Raw genomic sequence first — 17,657 nt, 5'->3', positions numbered from 1 at the left:
CAAATATAAAGAATATAAGAATATAAAATAGCATTAGCATTAATGATATCACAAATATATTACATGAATAACATAAATGTTTATCACCTATTTAAGTTCAGAATCACCTCCTGTTGTAAGAACACGTGAGGACTGTTGTTTTATATCACCTTTCAATGTATTTATTTTAGTGCCTTTCATAAAAATTTACAACAAAACCCATACTGTCTTACTGCAGTCTATGGTCAGGTGACCCATGTCTGTCCTGCTTTTATTATACAGCACATGCAGTCCAAATGGTCGACAAGTTTAAAAGTAACTCCATAAATACCCACAAGTATTCTCACATGTATGGAATTTGGTACGTTTCCAAAAGGAAACACTGAGTGACAATAGAAGAGAGAGTTGCCCAAAGGCAACATTGTGCAGCAAAGGATTAACTTGTCAGTGGCTTGCACCAGCTTTGGGCTTGATCACTGAGGGAAAAACTGAAATCATGTATCATTAAAAGTAATATAATTATTCATCTTTTTCTTTTTGTCTTTTATCAGTTAAAATTGTCTTATCAGCTAAATATTCATAAGAACAAGTAGACCAAATCTTTATGAAGATATTTTTCAAAATATTTTTTGAAAATCCATTTTAATGTAAAAACTTATTTTTTGGCTACATCATATGCTATCATATGAATCGTGTTTTTTTTTTTTTTTTTTAAAGTGGTGTAATCATCTGAAGATATGTTTAAAAGAAAACCAAAGTAATTATTTAATAATTCCATTCTTTTAATTGGTAACAATCATTTACTGCCATCTTGTGGTAGAAAAATGAACAATCCTTATTTCACTAACCCTTTCACAATTACCCTATTTCCATGCACAAATCTGTAGCACTGTGAGTTTAATTTGATCGTTATGATTATTTATCAGATCATATCAGCATAATGTAGAATGGCTTCTTTATTACATTTAATTCGCCATATAAACACAAAACAATAAATGCTGTTCAAATGTATTAGTCATTGAATTTAACTTGAAAATGGACATTGCATATACATGTATTAATATGTGCTTTTGATAAAACAATTCAGGTAAGGTATCTAAAGGGTACAGAACCCTGAGTTTATCTCCCCCCTATCCTCAAAATATTCCTTCTTTGACATGTTTGCTTTTTTCTTCTCATGCAGCATTTGTAGGATTCATGCCCTTATTGCAGAGAGTCATTGTCCAGGCAGTTTTGACTTTCAGCTTTGATTCCTCATGTAGAACAAACATTTTCTTGGCCTTCCTTCATTGCTCTTCAAACTGTTGGAGCTCATTCTGCTGCTCAACTTGGCTTCTCTTTTCAGCTCAATTCTTTATGTTCATACCTTGCTCGTGCATGTCTTTGTGCTCCTTTTTCCGTTTCTAACATCACTCCATAATTTCTTCTAAAAACTTCACGGCTTATTGAAAAATATGAATGTGGAAGGAATAGTCTGTTATTACACAAGTACATGCTTTCATTAAATGTTTTTTTTAATTTTATTTTTTAAAAATCTGCTTAATGCTTTAGAACCCTTATTTAAGTGGCTCAACATTATGTTGTTCTGCTAATATGAATAATGCTGTATGGATAAAACTAACTGTAATTATTTTGAGTATTATTACTTCAGACACAATTTTCTATGTTAATTTTGATACACTTTGATCATTGTATGTTACACTATATTTCAGTTAAAAGATTGAACGATTCCTTATTCAGATTCAAAGGTATTGCATTAAATATCTTGCAGTACCTGCATAAAGGCATTGCAAGTCCCCTTAATAATAATAATAATAATAATAATAATAATAATAATAATAATACAATTTACAATTATATCATTTTAATTTGTATTAAAAATTTATGTTCTGAGACACATCAATTTGGAGCATGAGACGTCATAATTGGTAACAGCCTCATTGATTCTGAAATATTATGCTAAAAAAAACAATTATTTAAACTGAAAATGTTGTGGGTTCACAAATTGGTTATTTAATTATTCAATCAGGTACGATTAAAACATTACCATTAACGTGGTACGTAATTGTATTCCAGTCAAAAATGTTGCCTTTGGGGACACGTTCACCAGCATGTAATGCCTTTATCTGGCTTTCAGTGAGAACGAAGTCCCACATATTAAGATCTGAAATTTCACCGACAAAACTCTGAACGGCTTCGTAGTCGCCGAGATATCTGTCAGGGTCCTGCCCAAGAAGGACGGTTCCTTTGCCGCGAATAGTATGCCCGGTCTTATAAACTTGTCTCGCGCTCCGTACGCCGTTCATCCAAAAGGCGGAGAGACCTGTTTTAGATTCCCACGTGAGGCACAAACTTGTCTTGAAGGTGGTGAGTGGGGGGAGGTTGAAGTTTATCCCGTCTCCACTGAGGTAGAAGGAAATCCGCCCATCCTTCTCGCGCCACACATTCAGCTCGTCAAAGTCCCCGGTGCGGTAGGCGAAGAGGATAATCTGTCTGTCGTCCTGCAGCTCCGTAGCCAGCCGCATGCACAGCGTGAAGGCACTTAGTTCTAGGGGTTTTTGCGGCGTCAGTCTGACATAGCTGTAGTCCGTCTCATAGGGGAAAATCAATGATTTTCCACTCAGACCTACTGCACGAGAATAACACATCAATGCAACAACGTGTATATCGGACTTGTCTGTAGACAAAATCAATTATTTCATTCCGAGGGGCTACAAACCCAGATAATCTATGAATGAATGTGGGGGGAATGAGAACAAATGAAAGCAGAGTCTTTATAATGCACAGAATGTAAATGACTTCAGCTGTGATGAACGAGAGTATGTTTACCTTCAGAGGCTGAGGAGAGACTGAATCCACAGAGTAATAGAGGGGCCACCAGAACCCCTAGATCTCTGTAGGTAAGCTGAAAAGACAAGCAAGACCAAACATCAATCTGCATACTGTCACAACAGCATTGTTAGTATGGAAATCAGTGACAAGAAAGCATTCTGTGGTGCACCCAATGGCGAATTGTTGCATTAATAATACTTACATATTATTTAAGCCAGACCCCAGATACAGCAAAATTACAAATTTCAACTTCATGCTTTTATGAGTGTTTTTGTGAAAACAGTAAAATATCGATTTTTCCTACCATCTCAATGTTGTGATCTCTTCAGAGGATGAATGGGAACAGTGGTTGTGCCCCAGTCAGTAATCACATTGGGTCTGACTCCTCTTCCCTCCTTGTACAGACAATGACATCACTATCCCAATAGATTTGTTTACAAAAGACGGCTGTCCGTAGAACTGCTGTGGGATAACACTGCTCCGTTTGTTTAGCAGAGAAAGCAACACACAGACACAGATGTCAGATGTGCACTGGAGGTCACTGTCCTTTAACATGTGATTCTATACATCAAACATGATGTCATATGTTCGCTGTGTTCAAACTGGAGAAGGCCATCTAACTCAGGAACGGCCCAAGACGTTTTTATTTTTAAGATTCTCAAAATGTGAAATTACGCAAGAAAACAAGCAGTTTTGGTTGGACTGACAGGCTACAGTGACAGGCTACCATCGATGCCATGTGACAGGTTGGGTAGCAAAGCTGCAACTTTGTATTTGAATCATGAAATTTAGACCTTAAAGTTACATAAAATAGAACAAAATTCTTGCAATTTCTTATGATATTTAATTGAAACCCCCACTTATATACTAGTTATCACTGTATTATTTTTTTCAGTATTCAGAGATAGATGGCTACTGGTCCAGTAGAGTATGGCTTACAGGGTTACTCCATTTTGAAAGGGCAGAAACGGAAACACTTATTTCACTTGCTTATGATTTGCTTATCATTATGTGTATTCCATTTGTCAAGTCAGACCAATGGCATTAAAACATTAACCAGTTCTATGGCTTAATAAACCAGACTCCTGTTGGAGTGCAAGAATGTATAGCATATCCACAAAGAAAGAAACTCAGACTCCTGTTGGGGTATTAAAGGGGAATTACACTTTTAAACACATATGGGCTTATTTTATTTCTAATTTTCTTCTAATGAATGTGTCGACCTTCATTTTTCGATATGTTATTTCATTTTGTTAATATTTTACGATGTTTTGTTGCTTACCTTTACAAATTCAGGAAGTAGACCTAGGCAGCATATCATTGCGCGACTTCAACGCTATGCTTTTCTTCTTCGAAGAAGAAAAAACCGGAAACTGTACTACTATGTGGACTTGCGCTAAAAACAAACAGGTCCTTGTTTCTAACGTTAGACATTTAAAACGAAATAACTAATCGAAAAATGAAGGTCGACACATTCATTAGAAGGACAATATAAACAAAATAAGCCCATATGTGTTTGAAAGTGCAATTCCTCTTTAAGGGTCTCATACTTTTCATACTTTCATACTTTTGGAACACAGCACCTCAATGGCAAAACATTCCGGAGCACATAGGTTTTCCATTAATTGCTATATTCTTACAATAAAACAAATACTACATTATCTTCAGAGACTGAACATGTGGGGTTTTGTCAATATGTTTTTCGGGCACAGATGATGGCCTCACTGTAGTTCTTCAAGTGCAATGCAAAATCCTCCCTTACATCTACTGCACCGTGCAGCCTTGCTATTACAGGTAGTGAAACATTAACTAACTCTGCTCTGCAAGCAGTCACTTAGTGCCAACTTAAAAAAAAAAAAATCTATGAACAAACCTTTCTACCATAGCCTCAGACAGACTATCCAATATATCATTCTCCACTGTGGACCAAGGACCATGATTCTCCAGGCATATGTTTGTAATACATATATTATTCAAAGCTTTAGTGTGTGCTTCCATTGACAATTTTTTAATAACAGAAAATTCGTTCTTCAGTCGTAGCAAGTTGGCACTGATAGATTTGTCAATGAGCATCATGTTTAATTGATGCTATGGGGTTAAGCCTCCACATTGGCTGTTGTCACTCAGCTGACCTCTCACCTCTGACTCTTATTGGTCAGCACTGCATCACTGGATAATGGCATTGTACAAGTGTCCACACATCCCATCCATTGCAGCAAATACCAGACTACACTGCTTCAGCTTTAAGGTTTGTCCATTTGTCAAAGTCTTTCTCAAGACCTATCGGAAGAACAGCGAAGGGGGAGGTTACTTGAAAGTACCTTTTCAAGAAAAAACAGTTTATTGATATTCTTATAACAAATCAGCTTTCCACATGGGTACATAGCAACAAATGAAGAACTGCTGGTAATGTCTCAACAAAACTGATTCTGCTTGTGCTCTCCAATATTCGCCTAGCTAGCAGTGGATTGTAATTTAGAACTGGCAAATGTCTGCTTCCATCTCTAAATCAAACTATGGGGTGCAATCTACTGAGCCACTGAAACTTGAAATTTGAGCAGTAAGCAAAGGGGTAATAAAATATTAATGCAGAATGGAATTCATGATATAATAATGCTGCTGCACTTATGCCAAAAACAGAAAAAAGACAAAACAGCAGAAAACTTTGAAATAAATTGTCTTTATTTGCTAGCCATTCTCAGTCTAACATTATATATCAACTTGGAGTCAAGAGAGTGACGAGGCTATCTGCATTCACACTTAGATTTGAAAACATTCAGCGTTAACCCAAATGAACCCTGAACACCAGGGCTGTCTGGAAATGCAGCAAAGCACACCAACACCACACAGTTCTGCTGGCTTCACAGCAAGGACTATAAAAACAACATACGCATATCTATCACTACAAGCACCCTGTTTATCACATACCAAGCTTCCTCCAGGGAATCTACTGATGCTTGAGGTTAAATAAGATGTCGAGGAACAGAGACAGGTTACTGAAAACCATAACATGATTTGTGTAACAGCAATGAGATTTAAAAAAAAATATTTGACTTGTATTGACACATCATCTATGAGGAATCTCTCTCTCTCTCTAACACACATACACACACATAATGAAATTATCTTTAAAAGTAAATAAAATGCATACAATCATATGCAGAATCGATGGTAATTAACACCACCAATCCCAGCATCTACCTGTATTAGAAGGGGCAAAACTTGCTTTTTAAAGAGTGTATACAAGGCTTTAATTTACATTAACTGAAAGTATTCAAATTTTCACAGCAAAAAAAAAAAAAAACCTATGGAAATGCAAACTCTTAGATCAGGACATAAGCAGCTAAACAAACTATCTCTGGAACCCAGCATTCTTATAAAAATGCGCTAGTCTTCCACTAAATACCATTTTACAGTTTCTGTTTGGAAAACACTGTGGGCGAGAAGGCAGAACCCAGCAATGAAGGCTTTTGATTTTGAGCAGAAGAAATTATGCCGATTCGTATCTAATGGCATAGTTAGGGAATTCCACTACAAACATTTAAAAATCCACTCAGACAGAAAGTGCCCCTGTAGTCAGGCTGTTTGTTGCAGAAAAGCATCTTAAGCTCCAAAAGCACTCTGACGGGTCCTGCATAGCCACGATACTGGTACATAATGTGATCAGAATTAAGACTGCTGAGAGTTCATATACATATGTCAAACAATGAGAAGAACTGATACACTACACAGTGAACGGCTGATCGCATGTGCACAAGTACACTATGTGACCGAAAGTATTGGGACACCCCTTGGTCTGGGGCTGTTTTTACTGGTTTGGGCAAGGCCACTTAGTTCCAGTGAAGGCAAATCTTAATGATACAGCATACGATCACCTTCCAGATGACTCTGTGCTTCCTCAACAGTTTGGGGAAGGCCCTTTCCGGTTTCAGTATGACAATGCCCCCCGGGAACGGTGTGGACCAAATTGACAGGCCTGCACAGAGCCCTTACCTCAACCCCATCCAACACATTTGGGATCAGTTGGAAAGCCAACTCGACCAATCAGTGCCCGACCTCACAAATGCTCTTGTGGCTGAAAGGAAGCAAATCCTTGCAGCAATGCTCCCACATCTAGTATAAAGCTTTCCTAGAAAAGTTGAGGTCATAATAGCAGCAAAGTGGAGACCAATGCCATATTAATACACATAATTTGGGATGAGATGTTGGATGTCAGGTGTCCACATACTTTTGGCCATGTAGTGTATCTACATTTATGGCACGACTATGAAACAAACATCTTTACAAACATCCACCCAAGAATCCTCGAAGGTAGCCTAACAATTTGTAGCTATTGGCTAAACTGCCATTTAAACAAGTATGCTCCATAAACACTGTTGCAGTGAAGCAGCCATTTCATGCTGTCATTCCCTCTCCTTTTTTATTTTACTACATTTTTTAAGACCTCCACCTCAGCCATTACTGAGGCAGTAGAGTTAATATGCTTCCCCTGTCGATGAAAATAAAACAAAGGTGAGCAAACAAGCTCTCAACGTCAGAATCAGAAACTTATGAAGAATCACATCAATGTGACTAGTCCAGATATTTACTGTCGTCATTAAGTTTGACCCTTTGATTCTAGAGTCAAGAGAGGGATTGGTGGGGGGAGATTGCCAAAAACTTGTGTACAACTTGTGCATCCACCATTTACACCGACATTGCAGTTCGATTTTCATATTTTGGTGTTCCGAATTCAGAACTGGTACAATGCAGGACATCAGCTGAAATGGAACAGTGTAATGTGGACTGTGGAGGATGGTCTTTTGCCAACGAGAGAAGAACAAGTGCAAACAACTGACTTAATGCTGGGGTTCCATTTGTTTCCTCCAGCAAGACCAGCTAGCCAAGCATTCATCGATCCTAAATTAGCTTACTGTGATCTCACTTACAATCAAGCAACTTTCATGTGTAAAAAAGCGACAAGAGAATCGCTTACGGTAGCAAGTTTGACACACAAAACCAAGTATCAGAAAACTCTTGGTTGCAAGACAGGGCTTTGCTTTCATGTAGCAATTGAGCGCTGTTCAATCACAACCATTTCGCTTCGTGCCCTCTGTCGAGGGAGCATTCATCTGCAGCCAATCCCACTCCTCACTGGAAACGGACTACGCAGCCTTGATTAGGTAAAACTAATGCAGACTTACTCGAGCCTCCTGGGGTCTGACGCTAGGCACAGCTGTACTCCAATGCCTATTAAACGAGACTAATCTGCAGCAGCACCCAGCATGATGCAATACCATCTAATACTGAGGGGTGATAGTGCTTTGAGTTCATTGGCCCCTTCCACAAAGGAAAAATGATAATGCACCCCGCAGAGGGATTAAATGGCTATACCCTTGCTCTCTCCAGGATGTTGTACATGATGATTAAACCCGTTTAAAAACAGTAGTTTTGGTATGGTGGCAACTACACATAGCAGTTTAAGTGGGACTATAATTTATTTTGTCAAACGATAGCCCTTTTGCTATATGAAACGCACATAAAGGCAACAGATACACAATATAACCCCTGTCCTCTCTCTGTGCACCCTTACCTAAACAATACTGCAAAAAATACTCAATATAAAGATATCCTGTAGATTTTTAATCCATTTTTAAAAATACTTTTTTTTGGATTGAAGTTCAGTCAAATTATGCTTTTGAAAAAAATGGAGAGAAAAGCCACTGAAATGTTTTAAGCAGAAACAAATCACGAAAAAAGTTTAACTACGCATTTTTTTATTTTAATATTTTAGGATCTGTAACAGATGGATGCGATTCACAGGAAGTATTTTCAATACCAAACCACTATTTTCCCAAAGCAATGTGAACACCTTGCATGCCTCCTTACAACAGCCAGCCCATGTCTACTGCTCCGGCACAGGAACAATCTCAGTACACAGCAGTGGGTGCGGTAAACTGAATTATGATGAATGCTGCTGTCGTAATGCCACCACCAATCAAATCACCTGTCACTTACAACCACAACATCAGCATTTTGTGGTCCAGCATAATGGCAGGTAAACTACGTGTAAAAAAATATATACATATGAAAACTATGATCAATGTGATTGTTACCGCTCCAGACAAAATGATGTTCAGCTCATTGTGAGAAAGTTAGAATTTTGACCTTCAAAAACAGTGAGGGGCTGATGATTGTTTAACAGCCACGTGAGCAGGAGAGCCAGCGGTCACTGAAACCGCAGCCCAGGGAACTCTGCAACACCACAAGCCGCGAGGGCTCATCTTCACCATGCCTTTCTGTTGACCGCCATTGTGGATCAAAGCTCGCAACATGCTCATTACCGCAATATCCCTCTGATTTCCCACACAGCTAGAGACTACGCATGGGCCAGGCGTGTTCAGCGCAGGCATAGCCAATCCTCCAGCACAGTCAGTGGAAATGCGTTCCTCAACATGTTTCCATGCCGACATACAAGAAACCCAAACCTGTTTGAAATGAAGCAACGAAGAGCATTTTCATACCATGTACTCCCAACAAGGCCATTTTAGCTTGGTGAAATCAAGGGTCTTGACCTATCTTCCCAACCTGACATGCACTAGCCACTCCTCACATGCATTAACCACAGCCCAGTGGATAAAGCATTAACCAAATATTATCCCATAATGCACATGTACATTTCTATACTTCTGTAATCTGGGTAAAAGCTTGCTCTGTTTTTTTATTTCATTTTTTAAAGTCCTGCATTACACTTACTGTATCTGATTGTAAAATGACTTGGATCTGTCTTTGGCTTTTAAAGACGATCACTTGCAAAAAGGGTCAGAGAGCGCCTCTCAGCAAAAAACTGGGAAATAAAACAAAAAATTCTAACCAATTACAAAATAAGATTGCAAGTATACAAACAAACAAACAAAAAAAAGAGTAAAATGGACAGTGCACAGAACAGGACTGCTGCATTTCTACTGTAGGAGAGAGAGGAATGGGGGAACCGTCTGGGCCACATTTTTGGGTGCTGTGATCCAGGAAGGCAGGCTGGGGGGGGGGGGGGGGGGCGAGGCCAAGAAAAACGGAGGGAACAGCAGCTCGATGTAGCTGAAGATCACAGTCAGGTCTCTGTGCCCCAGTCTGGCAGTCTGCTGGGTGGGCCCCGTGTTTAAAGTGCAAATCCAGGAGGGCGTACTGGTTAGTCTTTTTTTTTTTGTCTCTGGTTCATCTTTCCATGCTTTTTAAAATGCATTCGAATCTCCTTCTCGGGGCCTCGGGGAGGGGGGGGGAGGTGGATCAATAGTCCTCCACCCAGCCGTTCTCCAGGATAAAGGCGTCGATCACCTCCTTCATGGCCAGGTTTGGGATCAGCTGGTCTTGGGTCAGCGGGCTCCGGGTGACAGGATCAAAGTGTCCGACTCGCTACGGAACAGAGCAAGAAAAGAACGTGTTAAAGGGAGGACACCATCAAAGAAATCTGGAAGCTCACAGTCAGCACTATGACTTGGATGGTCAGCACAGTTTGACATGCTATAGCTTGTTTTCAATTATCTGGTGTCTCGTGTTGTATTATCTAATGTTACTTAGACCTAGCTAAAACAGAAGAGCATTTCTATATTCGCCATTATTTATTCGGTAAGTCCCCAAATAAAGGTTTGCCTGCAACAGTTTACTCACAATAGCTGCAATGGATGCATTGTGTTTCCATGCCCTCATGGTCAGTTTTGGGCCAAATCAATGAAAGGTCTGCAAGGCTTCTCAATGGTGAAATAAGAACTGCCACATGGCAACACAATGCATGTCACACAAAGAGGACCCCAGCCGTGAGCAACACCTCCCTCTGATGGAACATGCTGGTTCCTGATTCCAGGGTTCAGCTGGGGTCTTTACCTGTAGGTGCTCCTCGATGTCTTTGCGGTCGTAGGTGATCCCGCTGGGGGTGATGCAGGGCTCCCTCATCAGCTCGAAGCTGATCTTGCCGCACAGGTAGTCAGGGATCTCGCGCTTCTGCGGGCGCACAAGGTTACATTACATTACGGGCATTTAGCAGACTCTCTTATCCAGAGCAACTTACACAACTTTATACACATCATTTACATTGTACCCAGTTACACAGCTGGATATATACTGGGGCAACTCAGGTTAAGCACCGTGCTCAAAGGTACAACGGCAGCGTCTCACCTGGGAATCGAACCTGCGACCTCTAGATTACAAGACCAACTCCTTACCCATTATACTACGACAGTGCACTGGGGAAATTCGCTAGCGTTAACGTAGCGAGCCGCAAAGCTCTGCGCTCACCTTTCTCTTCTCGTCCACCTGGGAGAACAGCTCGTCCATGTCCGACAGGTACTTGTCCTGCGCGGGAGGGGAGCAGACCGATCAGAAGAGGGGGACACAAGAGAACACTCACCTCATAACGCCGCACCTCGACGGCAACTGGGGCCAAAGTAAAGGCCCGGAGAAAAAACGAAAATACAAAACGCACCAAGCCTAGCAGCTGCGGTTACTGTGTAGCCTTGAGGCATCCATTAAAAATAACGTGCATATCGAGGACGTGCGGCCGGGACGGATTCGTACGGCGAACGCCGATGCACTCGCTACTCACGTGTTTTGATTGGATCTTCGCCATTTCGTTCCTGCTCCTGTTGTCCTCCAAACCGTCCTCTTGTTTCTCGCGGTACTCTTCCAGCTCCCTGAGAATAAGCAGACGCTGTAGCCAACGCAGCAGAGCTGGGCTCCGCTCCATACACTCTGTCTTGTTTTCAAGACCATGCAAAAGAATTTTATGACCCGCTGTATCAAAAGCTGCACTTAGGCCTAATAAGAAAGGCACTTTTTCAATCAGCGCTGAAAGCAGGCCATTTACTAAATAAAGTAGTTTCTGCACATGGGAACCTGACTGAAACCTTTTAAGAATGTGGCTTATGCCAACAGACACTTCATTGTTTTAAATCCACTTCATAAAGAATTTTGCTTGGGGAAGAGAGGTTTGAGACTTACATAACTAAAATCAAGGATACTAAAATATGTTTCATTATGACAGTATTTAACACAATTTGGGAAACTGGCAGGTATGTATCTCAACCATATACTATGACAGATATATTATCTGACAAAAAAAAAAACATCAAAATAGAGCGGTAATGTGATCAAAAGAGCATGTTGAATTGGAATACATTCTTACCAGATAATTCAGCCTGAACCACATCATAGGATTTCTCTGTCACGCGGTAACCCAAGACAGTCGCATACTGATATTGTTCCTGTTTGTGCTACGTTCAGCCTAATAGCCTACTGAAGATAGCAAGATGCTCTTTAAGAATATCATACTGAATCTGTAGCTTAGGCCCATTTCCATTCAGCATTATGACAATTTCATTTCAGCTGACTTGCTTGTCTAGCGGCCCATAGAGTCTTCTGCTCGAAGGAGATCTTTCATTTCGACAGTTGGAAATGTATCAAGGGTCGTTTTATGTTTGCTATTTAAATCCAATCACTAAATCGTCACAGTATAAATGTCAGGCTGGCACAAAAATGCCTCAGTTACACAATATACAACCTTCACCGCTCCAGAGAAAAAGGAGGCTTTCTTATGTGTTCTAGGTTTTACGTTCCATAGACATCCTGACCTCAGAGAATGCACGTAAACTATCACAGAACTAGCACAGAAATGGCAACTTCAGGAAAACAGCACACAGCAGTGCATAGGCCTCTTACACACACCGAAGCATGGCCTTGTTTTGGCATTGGCCCAGTAAAATGCTGATGACAAAAATTGAAGGATGTAACGCTTGATAAAATCTAAAACACCGCCCCCTTGCCATCTTAAATCTCTAGTCGTAGGAACTCAGTCATGATCAGCTGACACACAGAATTTCGAAAACTGATTAAGAAATGCTGAGATGTTTAGATAGCCTGGAAACAGCAACAAGATGCACAGGATAATCACATATACACAAGGCTTGGGCATAAATTTGATGATATTCAAAGTCATAAAGGTCTACTATGGAACATATTAGCATAAATTGGCTTACTGTATGAAGACATAATTACAAGGGGAGGCCTAGGTAAGCAAGGGTTTACTGACTCTACCTAATCACATTTATGTTTAAAGATAAAATGTAATTTATTTTCATCAGCCAGATTGCTACTTAAGAATGCTTTGCATGTTAATGATCTTTTATCCAATAAGGTAAGCAGGTTAGAAGCAGTCACTGCTTTCAAAAGAGGTCGTCTTTCGCAGTTGCATTTTTAATGAGTCACCAATGTTTTCTCCACAACGTATATACAGATCACCAGAATGAGAATTCTGACTATAGCCATCTTAAATAACATAGTATGGGAAAGGAACTTAAAAAACAAGATAAAAATCTTAACCTGCTACCTACTAAAGGATGCAATCATTTTTGACCACATAAAACATCTCTACAGTTACGATGAATTCGGTTTCTCTCGTAAAAACAGGTGACGCCCAGTATCACAGTCTCACTCCTCAAATAAGACAATTGTTATGTTCTGGACCACTCTCTTAGCCAGTTAACAAAAAGCAAGCAGCTCAACATTTCATCTCCTTGCTTAAAAACAAGGTTTTTAAACAGCACACCTTTTTTTTTTTGCTTGCCTGGAGAATGCTGACTGGTTCAAAAGGCTTCTTTTCTACATCAGAATTATTTAAGAAACTTAGACGCACATGGTAACTTACTTTGGCCTTTCTTCTATTTAGCTATTTACTTCAACCAAGTAGACAGGTAAATTGTTAATGTAATTTGACTACTACATATGCATCTATATCTAAACACAAAATATTTATTCTGCCTTACTGTACACAACGCATGAATGCGTCAAAAGGTCCCAAAAAGGAGAGACACCAAGGCGACAGGGCTCTCTCACCTCTCCTTCTCTGCCAGGATGAGTTTGGTTAGATAGGCGTGCAGCTCGTTCTCCTGGTTGATGCGTTTCTCCTCGATGCTGTTCCAGCGCTTCTTCTTGGCTATCCTGAGGGCACTGGGGATGTCATCCCCAAAATTCAAGCGCTGCTCCTTCGCCAAGTTATAGGCTGAGAAAACAAATGCAGCATGCGTTCCACAACATGTTCATGGAGGCTTTAATCCTGACTGAGATTTGCGCCATTTTAATTATATTAGCAAAGGAGCTGCATATGACGGCCATTGTTTTTGTCTTGCCGCAGTAGGGGTTCCTTTTTAAATCAAAATAGAAACTAGGGCAAGGCTGCACAACCCTGTTCCTGGAGATCTACCGTCCTATAGGTCTTCATTTCAACCTTAATTTAGCAGACCTGATTATACTAATTAGCAGCTCAATGAGATCTCTAGCTGTTGAATGAGGTGTGCTTTGTTAAGGTTGGAGTGAAACGTACAGGACGGTAGATCCGCAGGAACAGGGTTGGGCAGCCCCGATCTTGTAAATGGGCTCCAAAATCCACCCAAATACCACCCAACCCGGGACCCATACAGAGCTCCGTTCACCTCCTAACCTCCTAACAACAGATATGAGATCCAAACCTCGCTGCAGATTGCCAATGGCCTCATCATAGTTCTCCATCTCCAGGTGACACTGCCCCAGAAAAAAGTGTGCCTTGACCGACTGACTGTCGAGCTCCAGTGCATGTTTGCAGTCGGCCAAGGCCTTGTCATGTTGCTGTAGTTTCACATAGCACAGCGCCCGATTAGTGTAGTACACTGCTACCGAGGGGTTCCGGTTCTGGAGACAAAAATAGGGAAAATAAAAATGATGACTAGCATTTTATCGAAGCTCTTACTTGACTTGTAATATAGTAACATAACATACGTTTTACGTAGTATTCAAAATGATTCTAAACTCAGAAAGAAGTATTGCAATTCCTGAACAACTCGTACTATTTATGCAGTTATTAGAACTAGCTGCAGGGGATTTGACTAGCATCATGGCAATGGCTAGATGTTACGAAAATAAGGTTTCATTCAGTCCGCAGTTCAGGCGCGGTACTCACGATGGCTTTACTGTAGTACACCGCAGCCTCCTGGTACTTGCGGTTAAGGAAGAGGCGGTTGCCCTGTTCCTTCAGCTCCTGAGCAGAGGCGCTCTTCTCGGGGCTGCCCGCCATCTTCTCCGACAACCCCAGGGCGCCCTCTTCCCCTTGCTTCCCTATCCTGCTCCCCGTGTCTCCGGCTGGACACCCGCCGCTCCCACGAGCCGCGTCAGTTGGTATCCCTTTCCTCTCCTTACAGAACCGGTGGTTGAGATGTCACAAGCACGCGGCACGTATGGCAGCTTACAACCGTATCACATATCGGCAATATATTCCAAGAAGTTTAAAACATTTGATCATCATGTTTTTTTTAGGTTTAGTACATTAGTGCCCGGTAGTGCGGCAGAACCGCAGCGTTCCCCATCACCTGATGCAGTGCTAAACTCTCCACGACAACTGGCCATTCAGTATCACGTTGTACAGATCAGAGTGTGCGGCCTTCATAAAACAGACGCATAATTCTAAACACTTGGAGTCAGGCAGGCATGAATGTTTTGTGAATGTAGCAATCTCTCCACACTCGATAAACTAACGTTACCAACTAAATCTAGCTGCATAGCTATTCTATCGTCAAATTCAAGTCAGCTGACACGTTTAGCCAGCTTATTAGTCGCGAGAAAATACGGGTATTTTAAACCGTAACAGTTTAATAGTAATTACATTTAAACCCAGAACGGTTAGCAACATATTTGAATATAATGACATGCTAAAACGTTAGCCTATTACCTAGTAAAGTAACTCAGCTACTAACACAATTCGCCGAGTGGTTTAGCAGGTAGCATAGCATTTGGATAGCGTCGGGTCATTATAGTTAGCTACTCCGGTAAGTTGTGCCACACCAATAAGCGTGTCTTTTACACATTTGTTTCATTTAATAAACTACCTTTCGCCGAAGAAGATTCAACAATATACGACCACCTCGTTGCAATAAACGATTTTCCATTACTTACCCAACTTACCGGACAGAAACAGACAGCCTTCTCGGCTGGTGCCGCTCTCCTGCGGCTGTTGTCAACAGGCAATATCGAGGTCCCAGCACAATGTCTCTTGGCCTTGGAAAAGTGTACCAGTATATTTTCTGTTCTCCACCCCTTAATTGTTTACTAGATTAGAACAACCATCGTCATTAACAAACATAGAAAAAGAATGTAATGTTTAAAATCCTTAATGCCCTACGGGTTTTCACCATCACACTCTTAGCTATGTTGTTTTGATGACGCATACACTAGGAAGTCAAACAGTGAGGCCAAATGCGGACTCGGAAGTGCATCACACTGGCAGTTCTGAACGTTCTTAACCATAGAACTCTGTACTTGTGACTCTTAACCAATCGCAGAGACGTGATTTAGTTGAATCCGAACCGAAGTAGCTACTTTGATCATATATAATGCTAGAACTGTCTCTTTTATCACACAATGCGACCAGACTCACTTAAGGGCCCTGTGGTTGATTCAATTCTTATATGTAAGGTCGTACAAGTAATTTGAGAGACAGACAGGCAAGTAACGTTTCATAGTGTTTCAACCTTAAACATTTGGCTGCAGACAAATATTTACATATCTGTTTGACATTCCTCAAAGTCACTGCATTTTGCATGCATTTGTGGTATGGAAAATAAGTGATGTAATCTAACAAATTACAATGTAGCCATTTGGCAGACGTGACGGAGCCAGATCCTAAGGTTTTCGTGGCCCTAAACAAGAACGTTGTTGCGGCACCAAATTGCTCCAGTATCACATCCACTACATAAAAATTTAAGTTGCGATTCCCAGGGATAGTTGGAGCCCTAAGAAAAACTGTGTAGTGTTTATGCCAATGGCCGGCTCTGCAAAACGACCTCCAAAAACTGTATTTAATACGGTAAGCAAACACCCACGACAGATAAATATAGATCAAAAAGTCAATCAAATAAGTGCCACTGCTGAATTGTGGAGACGCCTCAAAACCTGAATGCTGCTTCAGATTACACAATCTCTACCTGGAAAGTATGTGCACATTTTCAGTTTGTGGGCCTATGTAAGATGGATAGCAGATTAGCATAGCCTGTTCATTAGACAATCAGATTCATTTTATATATGATAATTGGTATGATAACGGGACGGAGTGTAGCACAGTGGGTAAGGAACTGGGCTTGTAACTGAAAGGTTGCAGGTTCGATTCCCGGGTAGGACACTTCCGTTGTACCCTTGAGCAAGGTACTTAACCGAAATTGCTTCAGTATATGTCCAGCTGTATAAATGGATACAGTGTAAAATGCTATGTAAAAGTTGTGTAAGTCGCTCTGGATAAGAGCGTCTGCTAAATGCCTGTAATGTAATGTAATAATTTAATATTTGCATTACCTCAAAATGAGTTAGTAACTGACTGAGATGTATCAGAAATTAGAGATCACTTTACATTTGAAGCATAGACATGTGAAAAGTTGAATACCTCAAATAGTGAACTGTAGTTTGTGTTGGTTTGAATGTCTGTGGTTTATAGGCCTACCTGGAAGTTACAGTTTTGCAAATTAATTAATATGAGACGATAAACTTAATGTCACAAGAACTGTGGCAGGCAGGAGACACTAAAACAAAAAAGCATCTGCCTTTATGAATGGGAAGACTGTACTTTTTTGTATATAAATATTTATTCAGAAAAAACTATGAAAACACACACAATAAAGCAATTCCTAAACTCAGGAAAATATATAATGCAAAAAAGTCTGAGCCTCATTCAAAGGTACTTTCAAATTTATGTTTCCAAGTTCTTATGACTTGACACATGTAAAATGCTGACTATCTTTCCTCTGAAAACCTGATATTAACAGTGATGAAATGACAGATTACGAACATTTGACAGCAGAGAG

General features: G+C 40.5%; 2 protein-coding genes across 4 annotated transcripts; both read right to left on the bottom strand.

The window, feature by feature from the left end:
- Positions 1-743: 743 nt before the first annotated feature.
- On the bottom strand, positions 744-3,267 carry LOC118220606 (pentraxin fusion protein-like). Of its 2 annotated transcripts, none has more exons than XM_035404566.1 (3): positions 3,116-3,267; positions 2,809-2,884; positions 744-2,605 (listed from the first exon to the last, which is right to left on the bottom strand). In XM_035404566.1, exons 1-3 carry the CDS (start codon positions 3,116-3,118, stop codon positions 2,001-2,003), a joined length of 684 nt encoding a protein of 227 aa, XP_035260457.1. In that variant the 5' UTR covers positions 3,119-3,267; the 3' UTR covers positions 744-2,000. The 2 variants fall into 2 exon arrangements, with proteins under 2 accessions (XP_035260457.1, XP_035260455.1); XM_035404564.1 differs by having other exon boundaries at positions 744-2,608; positions 3,116-3,265.
- Positions 3,268-9,485: 6,218 nt separating this feature from the next.
- Positions 9,486-16,078, bottom strand: LOC118220605 (STIP1 homology and U box-containing protein 1-like). 2 transcript variants are annotated; one of them, XM_035404562.1, is made up of 8 exons: positions 15,760-16,078; positions 14,771-15,001; positions 14,304-14,502; positions 13,672-13,837; positions 11,387-11,474; positions 11,080-11,136; positions 10,669-10,785; positions 9,486-10,200 (listed from the first exon to the last, which is right to left on the bottom strand). In XM_035404562.1, the coding sequence occupies exons 2-8, from the start codon at positions 14,882-14,884 to the stop codon at positions 10,075-10,077; spliced, it is 867 nt and encodes a 288-aa protein (XP_035260453.1). In that variant the 5' UTR covers positions 14,885-15,001; positions 15,760-16,078; the 3' UTR covers positions 9,486-10,074. The 2 variants fall into 2 exon arrangements, with proteins under 2 accessions (XP_035260453.1, XP_035260454.1); XM_035404563.1 differs by having other exon boundaries at positions 15,769-15,908.
- Between the last annotated feature and the right edge of the window lie 1,579 nt (positions 16,079-17,657).

The sequence above is a fragment of the Anguilla anguilla genome, chromosome 2 (genome assembly GCF_013347855.1).
Source record: "Anguilla anguilla isolate fAngAng1 chromosome 2, fAngAng1.pri, whole genome shotgun sequence".
Taxonomy (NCBI): domain Eukaryota; kingdom Metazoa; phylum Chordata; class Actinopteri; order Anguilliformes; family Anguillidae; genus Anguilla; species Anguilla anguilla.
This window is presented reverse-complemented; position numbering and strand designations above follow the sequence as displayed.